Below are 19121 nucleotides of genomic sequence, written 5' to 3'. Positions count from 1 at the left end.
AAAATGGAGTTAGTTGTCTGTGAAAATATACCTCTACCATAAAACCATCTTCTAAGAAGACTGAATAAGACACAGTCAAGGCATGAATCATTAGGGGCTTCTGGACTTCTAAAAATTTTTTGATGATTAACCTTGAGACTTATTTTCCCACTTGGAAAAATTTCCTAACCGGGCCTAGCCTAAGTGTACCTTCTCAGCCCTTGTTACTACAGTTTGCTTTGTTGCTATGTGTGCTAAGTCACTTCAGTCGTGTACAACTCTTTGCAGTCCTATGAACCATAGCCTGCCAGGCTCCTCCGTCCATGGGATTCTCTAGGCAAGAATCCTGGAGTGTGTTGCCATTTCCTTCTCCAGGGGATTTTCCTGACCCAGGAATCAAACTTGCATCTCTTAAGTCTCCTGTATTGACAGGTGTGTTCCTCACTGCTAGTGCCACCTGGGAAGCCCTTTGTTGCTATAGTTTATAGTTACTACAAGTATCCTTGGATCATTTGATGAATGTAGGACTTGTAGATGTCATTAGTGACCACTGAAAAGGAAGGTCAAAAATCTGAGCTCTTCCACCTTGCTCATAATAGTTAGCCAATGCATCAGCAAATTCTGAGACTCTCTCCCCAAAATATATCCTAAACCTGACCACTTTACATACTCTCCATTGCTATAACTCTAGCATATAAAGCCATTCTTTAGTTACCAAGGTCGTCTTCCTGTCCCTTAAACATGCCAGGATTGTTCCTGCCCCAGGACCTTTGCACTTCTTATTCCTGCTGTTTGGAATACTCTTCCATCATATTTTCACATGGATAACTCTTATTATTCAGGTCTTTAATTAGATGTTACCTCCTTAAAGAGGCTTTCCCCGAACCTCTTCCATCCCAAGCTCCCAGTTGAAACAGTCCTCTCTAAGTCATTCTCTATTATAATACACAGAGTGCTTATTGGGGCCTGAAATTATTTTATGCACCTGTTTGTTTATATGTTTACTGTTTCTTTCCAACAAAATGTGCATGCATGCATGCATGCTCAGTCATGTCTGACTCTTTGTGACCCCATGAACTGTGTGGCCCACCAGCCTCCTATGTCCATGGAATTTCCCAGGCAAGAATACTGGAATGGATTGCCATTTCCTCCTCTAGGGGATCTTTCAGACTCAGGGATCAAACCCACATCTCCTGTGTCTCCTGTGTTGGCAGGCAAATTCTGTCATGTTTCCCCTACTGTATCCCTGGTACCTAACTTGATACAGTAGACACTCTATATCTTTACTCACTGGTTAAAAAAGTGGAAGATGTTGAAGATTGGAATGAACTTGACCACAGGGCCTCACCTTGTAGCCTTTTTGAAAGGAAAATTCACATCAAGGTTTTATTTGTGTGAGTTTCCTCTTCCTTTCCAAAGTGGAGTGCTACCAAGCATTCTGGTTAATTGCATGATTTTGTGAGTTGAGTTTCAGTTAGTTGAAATTTTAGTTGATTGTTGTTGATCAATAATAGTTGATCAACTATTTAGGCTTCTTATGGTGATAGAAAGGAATTGTAAATAATCAACCTGTGCAGGCTTGCCAGGTGAATTCAAGGAAAGTCTAATTGAACAGATGGGTCCCCATCCTCTAACTGGAAGGCTATTAGGTGTTTTGACTTTGTTAGACAAGAAAAGAGAGAGGTCCTGTGGTGAGTTCCTCTAGGGAAGAGAGTTTCAGAATTCTCACAAAGATCTGGGAGTCCTGTGTGATGCTAATTATCCTGGTGTGGTCTGAGAGAGTTGGCAGCCTCAAAGATAACAAAGACTTAACCCCCTAAGGCTTCCTGAGCTGTGACATGCTCTCATAAGCAAGTAGGTTACCTGGGAGGACTAACGGAGACAGGCTAATGAAATCCATATGGTTGGTCACTTTGGACAGATGGCCTGCATGCCACCTTGGAAGCACCTGAAGTTTCTAGGTGGTCTTCAAGGGCAGCTTTAAGCTGTGCACGGTGAAGTTGTTGAATCTGCAGACCACAAAGGAATGGCTAGATGGACTAAGAGATGAGGTCATATTTTATAACAGGGGTAGGCATGGGATCAGGAGGATGGGGGAAGGATATAAATGAGTTTTCTTTCTCCTCCCAAAGCTGGAAATGCCACCACCCCCCAACTCTCTTCCATTGAGCAAGCAGAGGTTCTTTTCTTTTTGAGAAATACCCTTCTCTCTTGTTTCCTCAGAGCCTTATTTGGACAGTTTCTATACTTCAGCTGCTCTACTGGTGGGTCCTTTAAGTCTCCTGGGATTTGTAGAACCCTTCATATCGTTAAAGAGCTTTTTCTGATATTACCTTCTAACTAACCCCATACAGAAGGTAGAGCAGGGAATATTTCCCTTGATAGATGAGGAAACTGAGACCAAATGACCCTTACCCAAAGAAAAACAAGAAAGTCATCAGTGGATGTGGAACTAGAAATCATTTTCATCTTCTTATTCTTTCCAGTTCTATCTACATCATGACATAACCCTTGTCATATCAGAAGCTATAACAAGCCTTGAATAATAGCAGTCTACTGCATTTGTGGCATTTGCTCTAGTTTTATGGATGTTTTCCTGTTCTTTGCCTTCTTATGTTGGATCCTTTTGAGATTTGGGGGGCATGGCAAAATGTTATTTAAAAGTGTGTATAGGCTTCCTTTTCTAATTGATCCATCAGAGGGAATAAAAACAAAGATCAACCAGGAGATGATAGAGAAGCCTTAACATGCTCTACCCTATAGGCTTGGTTCATGCACAGTACTCCATGTTTCTATGAACACTCATACCAGAAAGGCACTGAGATGGAATGGAAAGAGGATCCTGTCTAGACTCAGAATTTTAGCTTGTCCCCACCGAGCTGAGCAGCTTTCAAGTCAGTGTCATCTTGCCTCAATGCTTCCTCCCTGAAGGAAGTGGAATAACACATGTTCTGTTTGCCTGGCAGGATTGTCATGTGAAGAAAGTGTGGTGAGATATATGAATATGTGTTGAAAGGGGCTTCTCAGGTGGCCCTAGTGGTAAAGAACCTGCCTGCCAATGCAGGAGACAAAAGAGATGCGGGGTTGATCCCTGGGTCGGGAAGATCCCCTGGAGGAGGGCATGGCAACCCACTCCAGTATTCTTGCCTGGAGAATCCCATAGACAGAGGAGCAAGGCAGGTTGTAGTCCATGGGGTTGCAAAGAGTTGGACATGAGTGAAATGACTGAGTACACACATGTGTTGAAAATTGTCAGCCCACCAGATTGTGAGCTCTCAGGGGGTAGAGGCCATTTCTGTTTTATTCATTACTTTGATGACCTTCCTGCTGGAGTTATAGAGAATCATGAACCCTACTCTTATTCACCACAAAGGATATCCAGATATTGGCACGTGCTAGGAAGTCAGTCTGTTGAAATAAACACCACTGACTGCCCTGGAGGGATGATATCTAGTTCTCTGAGATACCTATGTTTTAAGTCAATCTGTTTCCCCAAATAACCTCCAAGAATGGTGAAAAAAAAAAAACCTGTCTTAAGTATTTTCATGTGATTTTGCAAAAGGCAGAAATTTAATTTCATTCATGGAGATGGCTCTTCAGTGCTTAGCTTTGAGTTTGGTATATGGTAGTTGCCCAAAGAAGTTATTGAAAGAGTGATGAACAAGTAATAGAATTGAGGGCATTATTACTGGCCTGTCTTGCCACATTTCCTCCTTTGTCTTGGAGACAGATATTGGTGTGCAGCTGTCTGAATGTATCATTCCCTTTTTCAGAATGCCATTTGGCCAGGCCTCAGTTCAGCAGCCTCACTTTGTACCTGCTGCTCTGCCTCTAGTGTTAACCTATAAGGTCTATGAGTCTGGCTGTGTAATGTATTATCTGACATAGGAAAAGAATATTTTGGGGAGGGCGGATAAGGTGGTATGAAAATGGCCATGTCAAAATTACAAAACAATTTCTTTTTTTAAATTGTCAAGGAATATATACAATAAATGTGTCTGACCTACCATTCCTTGGTGTCAACTCATCTCCTATTGTTGTTATCATATGCTCCCTAGAGTGTCGTTTCACCATATCATCAAACACTAGGTCCCATCATATATGTCTTCAAACTAATTAAATGTGGTTGCTGTTGTCTGGGTACAGTGTCAAGATCTCAAATTTATCATGGTACTTGTGAGAACATCTTGTTACAAAAGAATTTCTACATTTTGATGTGTTTCCTAAGGCAAGGGGGTGGGCTAAGGGATGAGGGAAGTCTGTTGTAGTAAAACTTGAAGATTAAAGGTTAGTTCTCTTAATCATGTCCAGATGTCAACATACTGGAGTGGCCAAAGCCTGAACAAACTTTTTGGCCAATCCAATACTTAACACGGGGACATTTGTGAAGAGATTGTTCTTCTTTCCTCATAAAGTTCAAAAGCCTTATAATAAATAACCAGCAAATGTTGAAATCTGGACTCTGAAAATGCGTGTGTGTGTGAGAGAGAGAGAGATTCAGGATATGTAAGCAGAATCTAAATCCTCTTGGAGGGACTACTTCCCAAATCAAGTTGAGGGGGCATTAAAAGAAAAGTTACTGATGACAACAGTAGCAGAGTCTTGTGTTGAGACAAAACATTCTTCATGAGTAATTCAACTGTGCTTCATGGGGTTTACAATGTTGGCCACTCAGAAGACAGGGCAGTTCCCGGGGCGGGGGTGGGGTGGGGGTGGGGAGTCTGCAGATACATTTCAATTTTCCTGTCCTGCCTGGGGCACTGGAGGACTTTCCTGATGGCTCAGACAGTAAAGCGTCTGCCTACAATGCGGGAGACCCAGGTTCAATCCCTGGGTCAGGAAGATCTCTTGGAGAAGGAAATGGCAACCCACTCCAGTATTCTTGCCTGGAAAATCCCATGGATGGAGAAGCCTGGTAGGCTACAGTCCATGCAGTCGCAAGAGTCGGACACAAGTGACTGAGAGACTTTACTTTCACTTTTCACTTTCTAGGGCACTGGAGCAAGTCATGTCTCTCCCCACTCCTCTCCATTCATATTTATTTTTTAAAGGGGTTTAAATTAGCATTAACATTTCGATTTAAATGTTATCCTCTTATCCCCTGAACTATCTTTAGTGGGAATATGGCCAAGAATCTGGAAAAGAAGGCTTCCCTTATGGCTCAGCTGGTAAAGAATCCGCCTGCAATGTGGAGACCTGGGTTTGATCCCTGGGTTTGGAAGATCCCCTGGAGAAGGGAAAGGCTACCCACTCCAGTATTCTGGAAAAGAAATCAAGCATTTGTAGTTGTCTTCTAATATTTCTAGGGGTCTGAAGGCAGAGAGAATTTTGGAATTGTTTTTCCTCCCAGTGCTACTTTTTTTTTTATTTTTTTTTTCCAGTGGGTTTTGTCATACATTGATATGAATCAGCCATGGATTTACATGTATTCCCAATCCCGATCCCCCCTCCCACCTCCCTCTCCACCCGATTCCTCTGGGTCTTCCCAGTGCACCAGGCCGGAGCACTTGTCTCGTGCATCCCACCTGGGCTGGTGATCTGTTTCCCAGTGCTACTTTTTAACATGACTCTGTATCAGGTTAAAATTTCAAAACCTGGTGGAGAATGATCATTTTGGTGCAGTTTTCCAAATCATAGTGGCATTTCTTTGGGCAATGGCAATGAAGCTGTTGACTTGTTTTTTTTTTTTTTTTTTAGCATGGGTGCTTCTAACTCCAATTGGGACATTTAGTTTTGGAGCTGCTGTCTAAGGAAATCAGTTTTCAAGTCATGAGGGCTGATGGTAATATTTCAGATGTCTCTTCCAGCTGCATGCATTTGGCTCAGTCCTTCCCTGCCTTCCTCTCTGTGCCAGTGACTTTCTGTGACTGTAAGATAACAGCGAAGGATAGTTCAGAAAATGAGAGAAACAAAAGAATCACTTAAAGATATTATCATTTTAATGGCAGCCTTACTCAGGACAAGTAAAAATGTCCTCAGGGCGATTAGAAAGGAATTTTCTTTTATTTTTCTCTTAGTGGAAGGACTAGAGGGCTGGCCCCGGGCTGTGTGGTTTTAATATGGAGAGAGAATGGGTAGAAATGAGCTCATGTTATGTTTGTAAATGTTGCATGTGGTCTTGTTTTAGCCTGTAATGTTGAGAAGGCATGCCATCAGTGGTCCTCAATTTTTTTTTTTTTTTTGTAGAGGAGTTGCTGTTCTTAAAATTGTCTTGAGATCATGGAGGATTGAGGGGAAAGTGACATGCTGTGGCAGTGAAGCCCCCAAGTAAGAGATGATGTGTTCCTGCTGGTTACTTTCTCTGATTTATGGGGTTCAGGGAGGGGAAGAGTAAAGGATATTAATTTTTAAAAAAAATTTGTCCCCATGGCATGTGGGACCTTAGCTCTCCTACCTGGGATGGAACCCACACTCCTGGCATTGGAAGGCAGAGTCTTAACCCTTGGATCACTGGGGAAGTCCTGAGTAGAGGATATTTAGAGGACAAATGGCTTGGAGACCAATTGGTTGGGCCCCTCAGTATTATGTGAATACCAAGCATTCCCTTTGTTGGGTTTACATAACATTTTCAGTACAATCAGGCTAAGAGTTGGCTTGTCCTATACTGCTCATTCTATTCTTAAATCAACTTTTGTGAGCTGTCCTAAAGAACTTCCCCACAGAGTCCTTATTGCTGTCACTAGTAACCAATGGAGGAAAAAGAAAAGTGGCTAGCAGAAGTTAGAAAATGATTTGCACTTCTTTATACCTAGAAATATCCAGCACCTTTTCTAATCAGATTTTCAAACCAGTTCCATTTTCATACGAATTGCTTATTGGCTGTAAAGGTCACTAGGAATTGGTGAACATTAGAAACTGCAAACCAATTAGAATGTGGCAATAGCTTTGCTCAGAATTGAATGTTGAATTCAAATTGGCACTAGTAATAAGATGTTCTTTAATCAAACTATCGTTACATGGATTAGTAGATGCTTTCCTAGTATTTGAGAAAGACACGTGTTGGGGTGGGGTCTGGGCATGGGGGCGATGACTGTTTGGTCACTCTTTCAAGTCTTTGTGCTAATAAATCTTCCCAGAAAGTGAAGAGGAACTAAAGAGCCTCTTGATGAAAGTGAAAGAGGAGAGTGAAAAAGTTGGCTTAAAGCTCAACATTCAGAAAACTAAGATCATGGCATCTGGTTCCATCACTTCGTGGCAAATAGATGGGGGAACAGTGGAAACAGTGGCTGATTTTATTTTTTTGGGCTCCAAAATCACTGCAGATAGTGATTGCAGCCATTAAAAGACGCTTACTCCTTGGAAGGAAAGTTATGACCAACCTAGACAGCATATTAAAAAGCAGAGACATTACTTTGCCAACAAAGGTCCATCTAGCCAAGGCTATGGTTTTTCCAGTAGTCATGTATGGATGTGAGAGTTGGACTATAAAGAAAGCTGAGCACCAAAGAATTGATGCTTTTGAACTATGGTGTTGGAGAAGACTCTTGAGAGTCCCTTGGACTGCAAGGAGATCCAACCAGTCCATCCTAAAGGAGATCAGTCCTGGGTGCTCATTGGAAGGACTGATGTTGAAGCTGAAACTCCAATATTTTGGCCACCTGATGCGAAGAGCTGATTCATTTGAAAAGACCTGATGCTGGGAAAGATTGAGGGCAGGAGGAGAAGGGGACGACAGAGGATGAGATGGTTGGATGGCATCACTGACTCGATGGACATGAGTTTGGGTAAACTCCAGGAGTTGGTGATGGACAGGGAGGCCTGGCGTGCTGTGGTTCATGGGGTTGCAAAGAGTCAGACACGACTGAGTGACTGAACTGAACTGAACTGAACTGAACTGAACTGAGAGAGCCTCCTTTGCCTGCAATATGGATGAATGGCCTTTGAAAACTTAATGGGATTTGATGCCACCTAGTGAATACCATTTAAAGCACACCTTCCTAATTTCTAATCCTCCTTGAAGGAAAAATGCTTCCCAGAACAAGGATCCCTGATTGGAGGGTCCAAGTCTGGTGTCTTGATAGCTTAAGCGGTCAATTACTTCTTGTAGCAATTTGATGCCTGTTGGGATGGTGAACATAGGCTCTGCTAAAGCTGGACACCAAGCCAAATTTCCATGGAGCTGATTGTGTGCTGACTATTCAGCAGATGGAAATCCCTTGCTTCCTGCCCTGAAATGTGTGAGTGATTTCATGAGGGCAGGGGATTATTCCCAGATAAGCTTCTGGAACAGCCATCGAGGTGAGGGTCAAGGCCAGGTTAGTCCAAGAAGATCTTCACATCATTTTGATGCTGCTATTGGATTAGCCAAAAAGTTTGTTCAGATTCTTCTGTACTATCATGTGGAAAAACCCAAATAAACTTTTTGGCCAACCCCAATAGTACCGAGCCTCTCACCCTGGTTAGGGATTATGAGCTGCTCAATAAAAAGTGGTAGAGGTGAGAGAGGGATATCCTAAGCCAATAAAAGTTCTTTTCTTTTAATCAAGTGCCCCTCTGCTTTTCCACCTACAATCCCTTCCAAGAGAATTCTTGAAAGGGTATCAGAACTAACTCTTTCTGCTTCAGGGAATGAAAACAGTTTTTTCTCAGTGAAGCCACCATGTTTCTCTGGTTGGGGCAACTGAATAAATGCATGAGTTCTTAAACATTCCTTTGATAGCCTTTTTAAAAGACAAGTTGCTACAGAACAAAGATCTTGATGTTTTATGTAAAAGTCATTTGTCCATTGTATTACCCTTCTATAATGTTCTATCTCCTTTCTTCTTTCTCCTCCACAGCGCTGATGCCTCACTAACTTTGGCTAGTGAACAACTTGCTTCCCCTACTAAGATTGGCTCATGTTGGGTCAGAAAGGGGTCAATAAATCTACTCAAGAAATTAAAACAATTATTAGTTTCCTTGAAAACTGAATTATCTGCATGTACAGGAATGCTTGAAACAACTGTAATACATTTCAATAGAAAACCAATGTATAAAATAGAATGTCATTTTATAGACCATGATTCCTCAGATTCTTAGTCAATCACCTAACTTCAGTGAACTGCCGAGACATAAAATCACTGCTTTTGTAAAAGCTAAAAAGGAGAACAGATATTTAGTTCAGTGCCTTCAGTGTTCAAGTAAGGGGACCAAGGCTGACAGAAGTTAAAATGACCTGCCCAAGGATAAATAGTCACTTGGTGGCAGGGTTGGGATTCCAACCTGTGAGTTCAAACTCAGTGCTCTTGCTATGCAACTTGTGAGGTCACACACGAGTCTTGGATCTAAAGGACAATGAATTAGGTCATCAAGCATGTAGTTCTGTCTTTAAGATGCTCTGCCTTGATAATATTTCCACCCTTTCCCAACCCTCCTTTAAAACACCATGAATCTGCCTTTGTGAGCAGGTGGTAAAATAAAAACCAGCAGGCCCAATTAACTGAAAAGCACTTACTCTGAAAAACTCTTTTGTTGAGCCGGAGTCCAGGGTCCCATACGCAATTTCAGTCTGCTTAGCTAAGTCTTCAGCACTCTCTATGGGAGAAACCATCCTCTCCACAGTCAAGAAAGCAGCGAGATTGGCAGTATAGGAAGAAATTATGATCAGGGTGAAGAACCACCAAACCCCTCCAACAATGCGCCCGGAGAGTGATCTACAAAACAAAACAAAGGCCCGTCCGGACCCAGAGGGGCCAGATTTCAGTTTATGAAATCCTTATTTTTGGAAAGAGGAATGGTTTCAGTGGAGCTGATGAAATCGAGAAGTCAATGATGTCAGGGGATGAACACATCAAACAGAATGACACGTTGACAACAACACCGCATGGCATGATGGCATGGGATGATGGTACATGCATAATGCTCTTCAGGCCCCTAAGGGTTTCAAAATAGGCTTATTTATTTAATCACAGGAATAAATACCTTCTTTGTGCCAGCTTCTGCTTAGATGTAATCATTGTACTTACCCGATTCTCTTTCTGTGAGCCTTGCTGGGCGCACCTGGGGAAGACTGTTCTGTTTCCTTTAAGGCAAATGGTTCCCAGCCTTGCCTGTACATTAGAATCATCCGGGATCTTAAACCTCTCATGCTCAGACCCAGCCAACAAAGAAATCAGAATCTGAGAGTTGCAACCCAGACATATGTATTTTTAAAGATCTCTCCAGGTGATTACAATGTGCAGTCAAGGTTGAAAAACACTGATGTAAGGTGATGTCATGGGAGACACAGAGTCAAAAACCTTTACGTATTTGAGGAGAAATGAGTAGATGCTAGTAAATGAGCACTAGTCCCTGTGTGTTTAACACATTTACTACAGACATTGCCATTCTAGTGAAGTTGGTTAATCACAAGGCCAGGGGCCATGAGGTAATATTTGTTGTTGTCTTCATATAAATGGCTAATGGGGCTCAGGGAGTTTTGATCGAGGGATTGAAACTCTTCCCTTTAAAAACTGAGACTAAGCACATAGGACAGGCCTCAAGTGAAGTTGGAAACTGGTTGTGTAATAGGACTTGAGAGGCACTAAAACGTTTGTCTGTACCCTTCCTCGCCAAAATAACCAAAACAGATAAAACCATCCTCATTGGTCTGCTCTAGACATTCTTACTATTGGAATTATCTTCTGAGCTTTCTTCAGGAGGCTTGGTCAAAATGTCACACTTTACTTCAACAGCGCCTATTCTCCTATCATTCTGGATTAGTATATCCAGTTAGTGGAGAATGGGACAGATGATGCGTAAGTTTTAATCAGGGAACGTCTTGTTCTTGAATGTAACTATGCACGGGCATGACTTGGGGTGTTGGTTAAAATGCAGATTCCAAATATCTGAGTGCTCAAAAATCTGGACTTCTTAAGCATCACTGGTGATGGCGGTGGTCTGCCGGTCAAATTGAGAAATACTGTTCTTCTTCTCCATCAGTGATTCTCAACTCTGCCTGCATATCAATGCCATCAGGGGAGCTCGAGACCAAAACAAAACAAAACACAATGACCAAAAATAAAAAATAAAAAATGCCTAGACTTCACCCCAGATCAATGAAATCAGAATCTCTGGGGGTTGGGCCTAAGCAGCAACATTTAAAAAGTTTTTATTTATTTATTTTTGGCTGTGCTGTGTCTTCCTTGCCGCTCGGGCATTTCTCTAGTTGCGGCATGTGGGGGCTACTCTCTAGTTGTGGTGCGTGGATTTCTCATGGTGGTGGCTTCTCTCGTGGAGCAGGGGCTCTAGGGCGCGTGGGCTTCAGTAGTTGCAGCACACAGACTCAGTCATTGCGGCTCCCTGGCTGTAGAGGGCAGGTTCTGTAGTTGTGGTGCATGGGCTTAGGTGCTCCATGACATGTGGGATCTTCCTGGACCAGGGATCGAACCCACGTCTCCTGTGTCGTCAGGTGGAGTCTTTACCACTGAGCCACCAGGGAAGCCCCAGCAGCAGCATGTTCATAAAGCTCCTTGGGTGCAGCCAGGGTTAGAGCCACGGTCCTACATCATGAGAGTACCTGGGGATAGGGTCTGCGGGAAGTTAGGGGGCAGTGTAAGAACCCCGAATGCTTAAAGATGGATACAGGCTTGTCCTGAGGAAATGTCACCTCCTTTGCAATGCTGCTGAAGGCTGGCTCTGTGTGCAGAAATGAAATGTGGTCGCTAGGTTTCATAAAACATTGCCACATTATTCTGAGGATAGTTCTGCTCTGTGGCATAGCTCCATCCTGGTTAGGCTGTGTTCTCTCATGCCCAGAAAAGCTCACAGGAAAAGAACCCGCTCTGTCATAGAGTCAAGAATAGGCGTAGGAGCCTGGCACCTCTCCAGGCTCTGTGGGAAGAGGGCAGCTCTGGGCTGAAAGCTGGCAAGTCAAGCTCTTCTCTGTCTGTACACGCATTCTACCACTTGGAAGCAAAGTTAAATTCCTGTGTCCCAAGATAACCTTTTTTGAGCCTCTGGAAAATCCAGTTGTTTTAGATTTTACACTCTGATCAAATCATTTTGGCACATGTTATGATAAATAGTATTCTTTATTGATTATCTGTAAAAAAAAAAAAGACTTGGTTTTTTTAAAGCCTGTAATTTCTGTTGGTCCCTGGATGCTTCAAACAACCCATATTTATTTCTGAGTGTCATCACTTTTAGTTTTCTGGCTGTGCAAATCTGCTTTGCAACAGATTTTTTCTAACTAATAGTTATACTCGCTCAGTATTTCACCTGGGAACATCTCCCTTTTAATCAGAAGAGGTAAAAACATCTGGATGAGTCAGAAAGAATGTCACACTTCCAAATGCTAAAAGTATATGGAATATTTCAATTATGAATTTGTACCTTTCATAGTCTTTCTTCATTGTTGACATATATATTTCATTTATTCTGGGCTGATCTGACTCTGGAAATAATTTTTCTATATAAAAGATGAATGTTCAAAGTGGCATTTGTAGTAATAAAAAAATAATAACACTTAAAGAGCACTTCCTATGTGTCAGACTCTGTTTTAATTGTTCACATGTGTCAACTCTTTTAATCCTCCATCCCTGTTCTTAAGTCATATTTTACAGATAAGAAAATGGAGGCATTCTACATATAAATAACTGAGGCAAAGAGATGAGAAATAGTAAATAAATCATCTAGATGTACACAATAGGAAAGACATGCCAATATTTTTATAGTATAAAATATTCATATTTTATATAAGAAAATCCAGAATGGTGGGTAGATTATAGAAGGAGCAATTTTCCTACAAACTCTGAGAAATACCATTGCAGGAAAACCAAACATGTTTGGGTAATTATTGTTTATTATCTGTTGTTCATTTGGAATGGAGCTGTGAATGCTATCCTTATTTGGGATGATAGGATTTTATGGAGATCAAGGGGAAAACTGATTTTGGAGTATTTCCAGAATCATGGTTTGGTATGAAAAGGGGTGTATTCTGCTGCCGTGAATACTAATGGTAGTTTATGTATTATCTATTTGAAATGTGGCAAACAACACAGTAATTTATGGAAATTACATTTGTGTCATGCTATTGCAGCTAATGGACTGTGACTGTATCTGTGTGATCTAAAATCAAGCCTGCACATCATAACCTGGTTATTTTGGCCACCTTAATAGCTGACTCAGATAATCATGTGGTTGATCCATATGACTCAGCTGAAATTGTTGACATGACCGAAAATAAACTTAAAAAGCAAACTGGTCTTTTTTGTGACCTCTTGTCTACATGGTTATTGATTTCAGCAGTTATGTAGTTAATACTGCAATAGACCTATGATCATAGAGAATTTTGGTGAATATCCACATAGAAATGGTAAAATAGTATCCACAAGCATCAGCATAGATGGAAAAAGGAGCTTCCTGGGAATCAGCATTGAATGCACTCAGCATTCTCCCCTTAAAACAGTAGTAGCTTTGACAAGAGTCTTGGAATTTCTACCACTTTTCTTCCCTTGTGTGACAGTGATGCCTAAATTCTTTTACAGAGAATGTGTGCAGCGGAACTAACTGGGAAGAAGCTCTATAAAAATCTTCACATTTCCCTTTTCTCATTAGTGAAACTAGCCATTTAAACCCACATTTCACATGGAGGCTATATAAAAAGTGACTGATGGGTCAGCCCTATCACATTTTAAAAAGGATCCATTAAAACAAGACAAGACTTTATAGTTGAGTTAGAAAGACCTGTCATTTCTCAGTATCTTTCCTTCCATTAATGCAGCTTCGAAATGCTTAACATTCATTTCAAGTAGTTTTGTTGCACAAGACAGATTTGGAGGTTAGCATAATGAAATGACTGTAAAATGCTGCACTTTTAGTATTTATATAAATGTGTTAAAGGAACATATCATACCTTTTGAAGGAATGTAAGAGGAGGCATGAAGTTAATGAAAGGAAATTAGCAACAAGAGAAAAACAGACATAAAAACACTGCAAAATAATACACAATGCTCCTGTTATCTGTAATCAGAAGAAACTAGAGTTTCTGAGTTAATAATAAAATGTATTTTATGGCCTCTAAAATGATAATAAAAGTGAGCAATGTGCTGTAACCTTCATCCTGTAAGTAAATTTTGAATTCTGCACTTTACTAGCTTCGCAAGATGAAGAGCTGGAACTGCAAACTGTTTCTCCTTTGCACAAACTCTTCATCATTCCTTTGCTTCCTTCTTTCTTCCAAAGTATGCGTCATTCCTACACTCCACTCAATGCTGTGTCTATGACAGATTTTTTTTTTAAATGTGCAGAATCAATCTTCTGCTCTTCTAGTCTTCTCTGATGGGAATAACTAACCATCTCCCCCAAACTGAAAACTAGGGCTTTCAGGCAGAAATAGTTGTAATAAAAAATCCTGCTATTACAATTAACTTATTATCACTCCACTACTGCTTTGAAATGAATTTACAGTAGGATGAAGACCCTGCTCTTATATCAGTAAAGGAAAGGTTATTACTTTAAATGGAGCCCCCGAGCTCCTGTTATATTTGATTCCATTCATTTTTTACCCTTTGTATATTTTATTCTTTTGCATATATTTTGTATTTTAAAAGAGGATCTGTATGTCAGCTAACCTGGAATGGATCCCCTGCCTGCTTCTCCAAAGGACTGATATCTTCAGATCTTAACAAGACAATAATGCTCATGGAATAATGTGTACACAGCGACCAGGTTCAAGTTAGCGTATTCTTTCCATTTTTCTGTTGTCATTCCCTGGAACCTTGTATTTTGAACTTGGCAGGCCCTCAGATGTCCCTGCAGCTCTAGAGAAAGTCAGCAGGGGGAGTATTTGTCTGGGAGGACTCAGACTCTGGACTGCTTAACAGTTCTATCAACGTTTTACAAAGGAAATACATTTCAGATTAAAAAAAAAATTACAACCACCTGTCAATATCAGCAAGACATTGCGGAATAATACAACCAAAATATTTGCAAGTAGTGTAATCCTTAAGGAAAGCCCGTTAGGGGTTCAAAAAGGGATGTTGTCAGTTACTTCTCATCAGAAATCAGCTATCTGGCACTGACTACAATTTCAATTGGATTCCTAAAGAGGATTAGGAACTAAAACGCAAATACAATATGAACTACTGGTATTTGTGAAGCCAGCATGGTTAAGAGCAGCCAGTTTAAAAATGATAATCGCTACCATGTATTGAGAACTTACTATAGGTCGGGCACTGCGCTTCACATTTTATAGATGAGGGACTGAGTCTTAGCAAGATTTAGTTACTGGTCCCATGTTACACGACAACTAAACAGATTGTGAATCTGGTGAGACGAACTCCAACACCCACACACCTAATCACTATGCTCCCTCCATCTGGCTACACCCACTGGCTATCTCCCCATGCCCCAATCAAGAGGGAAGAAGGTTGAAGGCAATCTCCTCATACTTTCTTCTCCTGCTTCCCCCTAGAAATTCATTCGTGTATGAATACAACCTCAGCTTATTACATTGATTACTCTCTCTATAGGTGATTTGGTCTCACCTGAATTGGTCACTCTCAACAACTGGGGTAGTTGAAAATATCAAACCTAACTGACATAGACTCTTTAAGCTTCTAGGTTTCTGTTCATAGCTTTATTTGATGGCAATGGAATCATGCTGTTTTCCTGGTGATGTCTCATTGCTGATTTCCCCGTCTTTTACTTTGAGTGAACACATGTTCAGTAGCATTCTTAAATGCTCACTGCCTACTTTCTTTAACAGCCAGCTGTTTTTTTTCCCCCTGGAAAACAGCTCTTGGGGCTGAGCATGAGGGAAAGAATGGAACAAACAGTGTACCATTAGGTCGATAGTGGGAGGCAGTGTGTGGTAGTGGAAATAATTGTACTGCTTGCTGGCTCTTAGAAACCCTATGACCTTGGCTTCCATGACATTATCTCTCCAGGCACTATTCCTTTGTCATGATGTGAGAAGAGCAGTATGAAGTGGGAAGAGCATGAGTTTTAGAACTAGAGTTGGGTTTGAATACTGGCTTTGTCATTATTTGCAGGGCTAGGCAAATTGTTTCACCTGAGCATCAACTGCACCTGAAAAATAAGTATAATGCCCACCTCGTGGTAGTGCTTTGAGGATTAGAATTCATATTATAATACAGGTAAAGTGCCCAGATGCAGAGGGAACTCAGAGAAGGTTGTTGTTCCTGGGCCCTCAGTAAACAGAAGCAGTTGGATTAATTTATCTCTGAGATTTCCTCCTGCTATGATATTTGATAATTCTACTTTAAAACGTGGTCTCTTATAATGCCTTGAATTGCTTCAATTTTGAGAAAAGCCAGAGTGTACAATGCATGCTCACATTCTGGGCTTGCTGGAAAGTTTGCATTCCAGGTATGGCCACTAAACAGAAATAAAGTATCATGCTGGCATTTGCAGCTGAAGGTAACCACGAATCTTAGAGTACAACTAAGTGATTATTGGGAATTTCTAAATCAGTTAATAAAAAAGCACCTTACAGTGGGGTTTGCTGCTATACAGTTGAGCACAAATATATAACCAGTAGCATTCTCAAGACAAGGAGAAACACATTCCCTCCTTACTTGTATGTAATAAGTATGCTAACAAGTATAACATACTATCAAGAGATTTAAAGATATAATTTCTTTTGAAGGACATAAAAGTATTGAAGGAGGGAGTACTCATATGGTAGAAAATTTAGAGTTTGTAAAGGTAATAATTTATTTCTCAAAAGCACAATAAGGATAATACTTGTTACTCTGCTGCTGCTTCTGCTAAGTCGCTTCAGTCGTGTCCAACTCCGTGCGACCCCATAGACGGCAGCCCACCAGGCTCCGCCGTCCCTGGGATTCTCCAGGCAAAAACACTGGAGTAGGTACTTGTTACTCTAGACCAGTGTTATTCCCTAGCCTGTGTGCCCCACTGCCAGGTTGAGTTGCAACTAGCATTCACAAAAAAAAAAAAAAAAAAAGAAACAGTTGTGAATATCAGAGTGCATGGGACACTGTAAGGGTAATGTCTGGTGAAACTTGTGTTATGTGCATATATGTGTATGAGTTGTGTTGGAAAATTTATTTCTGACTGAAGGCCATGCTCAAAACATTTGAAAGCCATTGGTCTATAGGACAGTGTCTAGTGCAGAATAATAAAATTTGTACCTTGAAAAAAGTACCTGATATATTTCAGTGCCACAGAAGAGCCACAGCTAAAATTCTGCTACAAAAAAATGAAAATAAAGAATCTTTCCAGCTTGTCATTTTTAGGCCATCATTTTAAGTTATTACTTAATGAGGCAATATGCATAAATACTTCTAAAAACAAATGGCCTTTTAAGGGTCTGGTTTGAGTATGCACAGTAATATGCAGCACTCCAGTGGGGCAATCACAAATTTAGTTTTGAAAATTCACTTATAGAAACCAATAAAATCTCCAACCTTAATAAGTCTTTAGCATTGCCTCAACACAGATTACCAGTCATGTTAAAATCATTCAATTACGGGATCATCCAGAAACCTTTGTCTCTTGAAGTGAACATTAAAAAAAAATCAGACAAGAAAGAAGAATGAACTCCCAGATGGTATCACAAAATGACACACATTCTAAGCACAAAAGGAACAGGGAGTGAAATAATTTGGAAAACCTGACCAAGCAGATGGAGGGTGGCAAAAAAGAATGACTTAGACAAATGAGGCTTGACCTACACATGTTATATTAAAAAGCTGCTGAAGATGGTCACCAGTGATTTATACTGTGAAACTTCATTTAAATGAAGGCAATATGCATAAATACTTAAAAACAAATGGATAATCCATTTGTGTTCCAAGTGGATAATCTCAAAATGAAGTATAAAAACATGGTAGGTGACCTCCTGAGTCCTAGTTTAAATAAAGATCCCTATTGCCAACAAAGGTCCGTCTAGCCAAGGCTATGGTTTTTCCAGTGGTCATGTATGGGTGTGAGAGTTGGACCATAAAGAAAGCTGAGCACTGAAGAATTGATGCTTTTGAACTGTGGTGTTGGAGAAGACTCTTTGAGAGTCCCTTGGATTGCAAGGAGATCCAACCAGTCCATCCTAAAGGAAATCAGTCCTGACTATTCATTGGAAGGATTGATGCTGAAGCTGAAACTCCAATACTTTGGCCACCTGATGTGAAGAACTGACTCATTGGAAAGACCCTGATGCTGGGAAAGATTGAAGGCAGGAGGAGAAGGGGACGACAGAGGATGAGATGGTTGGATGGCATCACTGACTCGATGGACATGAGTTTGAGTAAACTCCTGGAGTTGGTGATAGACAGGCCTGGCGTGCTGCAGTCCATGGGGTCACAAAGAGTTGGACACGACTGAGCGACTAAACTGAACTGAACTAATATGTTTGTATAATTGACTCTGGTCAGTATTTGGATTCATGCTCAATTTTACCAAAGCTAAAACTTTTTATTTCAGAAAAAGCTCATTTTTTTTTCTGATTATATAGATGTTACATTTGCTTATAATATTTTCTGATTATGAATCCATCACCACATTTGTTTAGGTGAGTCAACACTTTAAGTGGGTGAAGTCTAGGACATTCACATTCAATATCTTCAATAGCATCACTGAGATGAAATATGCATACCACAAAATCCACCAATGTCAGTGTGCAATGAATGAATTTAGTAGATTTAGAGTTGTGCAACCATTGCCACAATCCAGTTTGGGTCATTTCCATCACTCTGAAAAGCTCCCTTGAGGCCATTTGTGGTTAATCTCCATAGGGATGGGACTAGGGTGAGGCACGTGAGGCATTTGCCCCCCACACATTATTGAGGGAAGTGCCCAAATCTCATTAATCAAGATAAATAGTATTTTACCGCAATATTTTTTTGCAAAATTAAAAAAAAAATCAAAATTAACGCAAAAATTCATGATGAAAAAATAGCAAATTTAAAAATAAAGACTGGATCTGACCCCTGTGCTTGCTGTACTCAGCCTCACTTGCCTCACCCTAATTCTGATCCCTATTCTGATCCCTCTCTGCTCCCTCCAAGGCCCCAGAAATCATTAACGTGATTCCTGTCTCTATTGATTTGCCTATTCTGGACAAATAAATTCTATAATATGGGATAGTCAATAAATGGAATTCAAGAAATGGAATCATATGGTATGTGGCATTTTGCATCTGGTTTCTTTCATTTAGCATCATGTTTTCTAGGTTCATGTAGTAGCATGTATCAGTCTTTTTT

General features: G+C 40.7%; 1 protein-coding gene across 1 annotated transcript in view; it reads right to left on the bottom strand.

Annotated features, from left to right (window-relative positions):
- The window catches only part of GRIA3 (glutamate ionotropic receptor AMPA type subunit 3), a 292780-nt gene that overhangs the window by 54049 nt on the left and 219610 nt on the right, over positions 1 to 19121 (bottom strand). Inside the window, exon 12 of the mRNA XM_061136405.1 lies at positions 9413 to 9611. Coding sequence (XP_060992388.1) covers positions 9413 to 9611 — 199 coding nt within the window. The remainder of the gene's footprint in view (positions 1 to 9412; positions 9612 to 19121) is intronic.

Source organism: Dama dama, chromosome X (genome assembly GCF_033118175.1).
Source record: "Dama dama isolate Ldn47 chromosome X, ASM3311817v1, whole genome shotgun sequence".
In the NCBI taxonomy this organism is placed as follows: Eukaryota; Metazoa; Chordata; class Mammalia; order Artiodactyla; family Cervidae; genus Dama; species Dama dama.
This window is presented reverse-complemented; position numbering and strand designations above follow the sequence as displayed.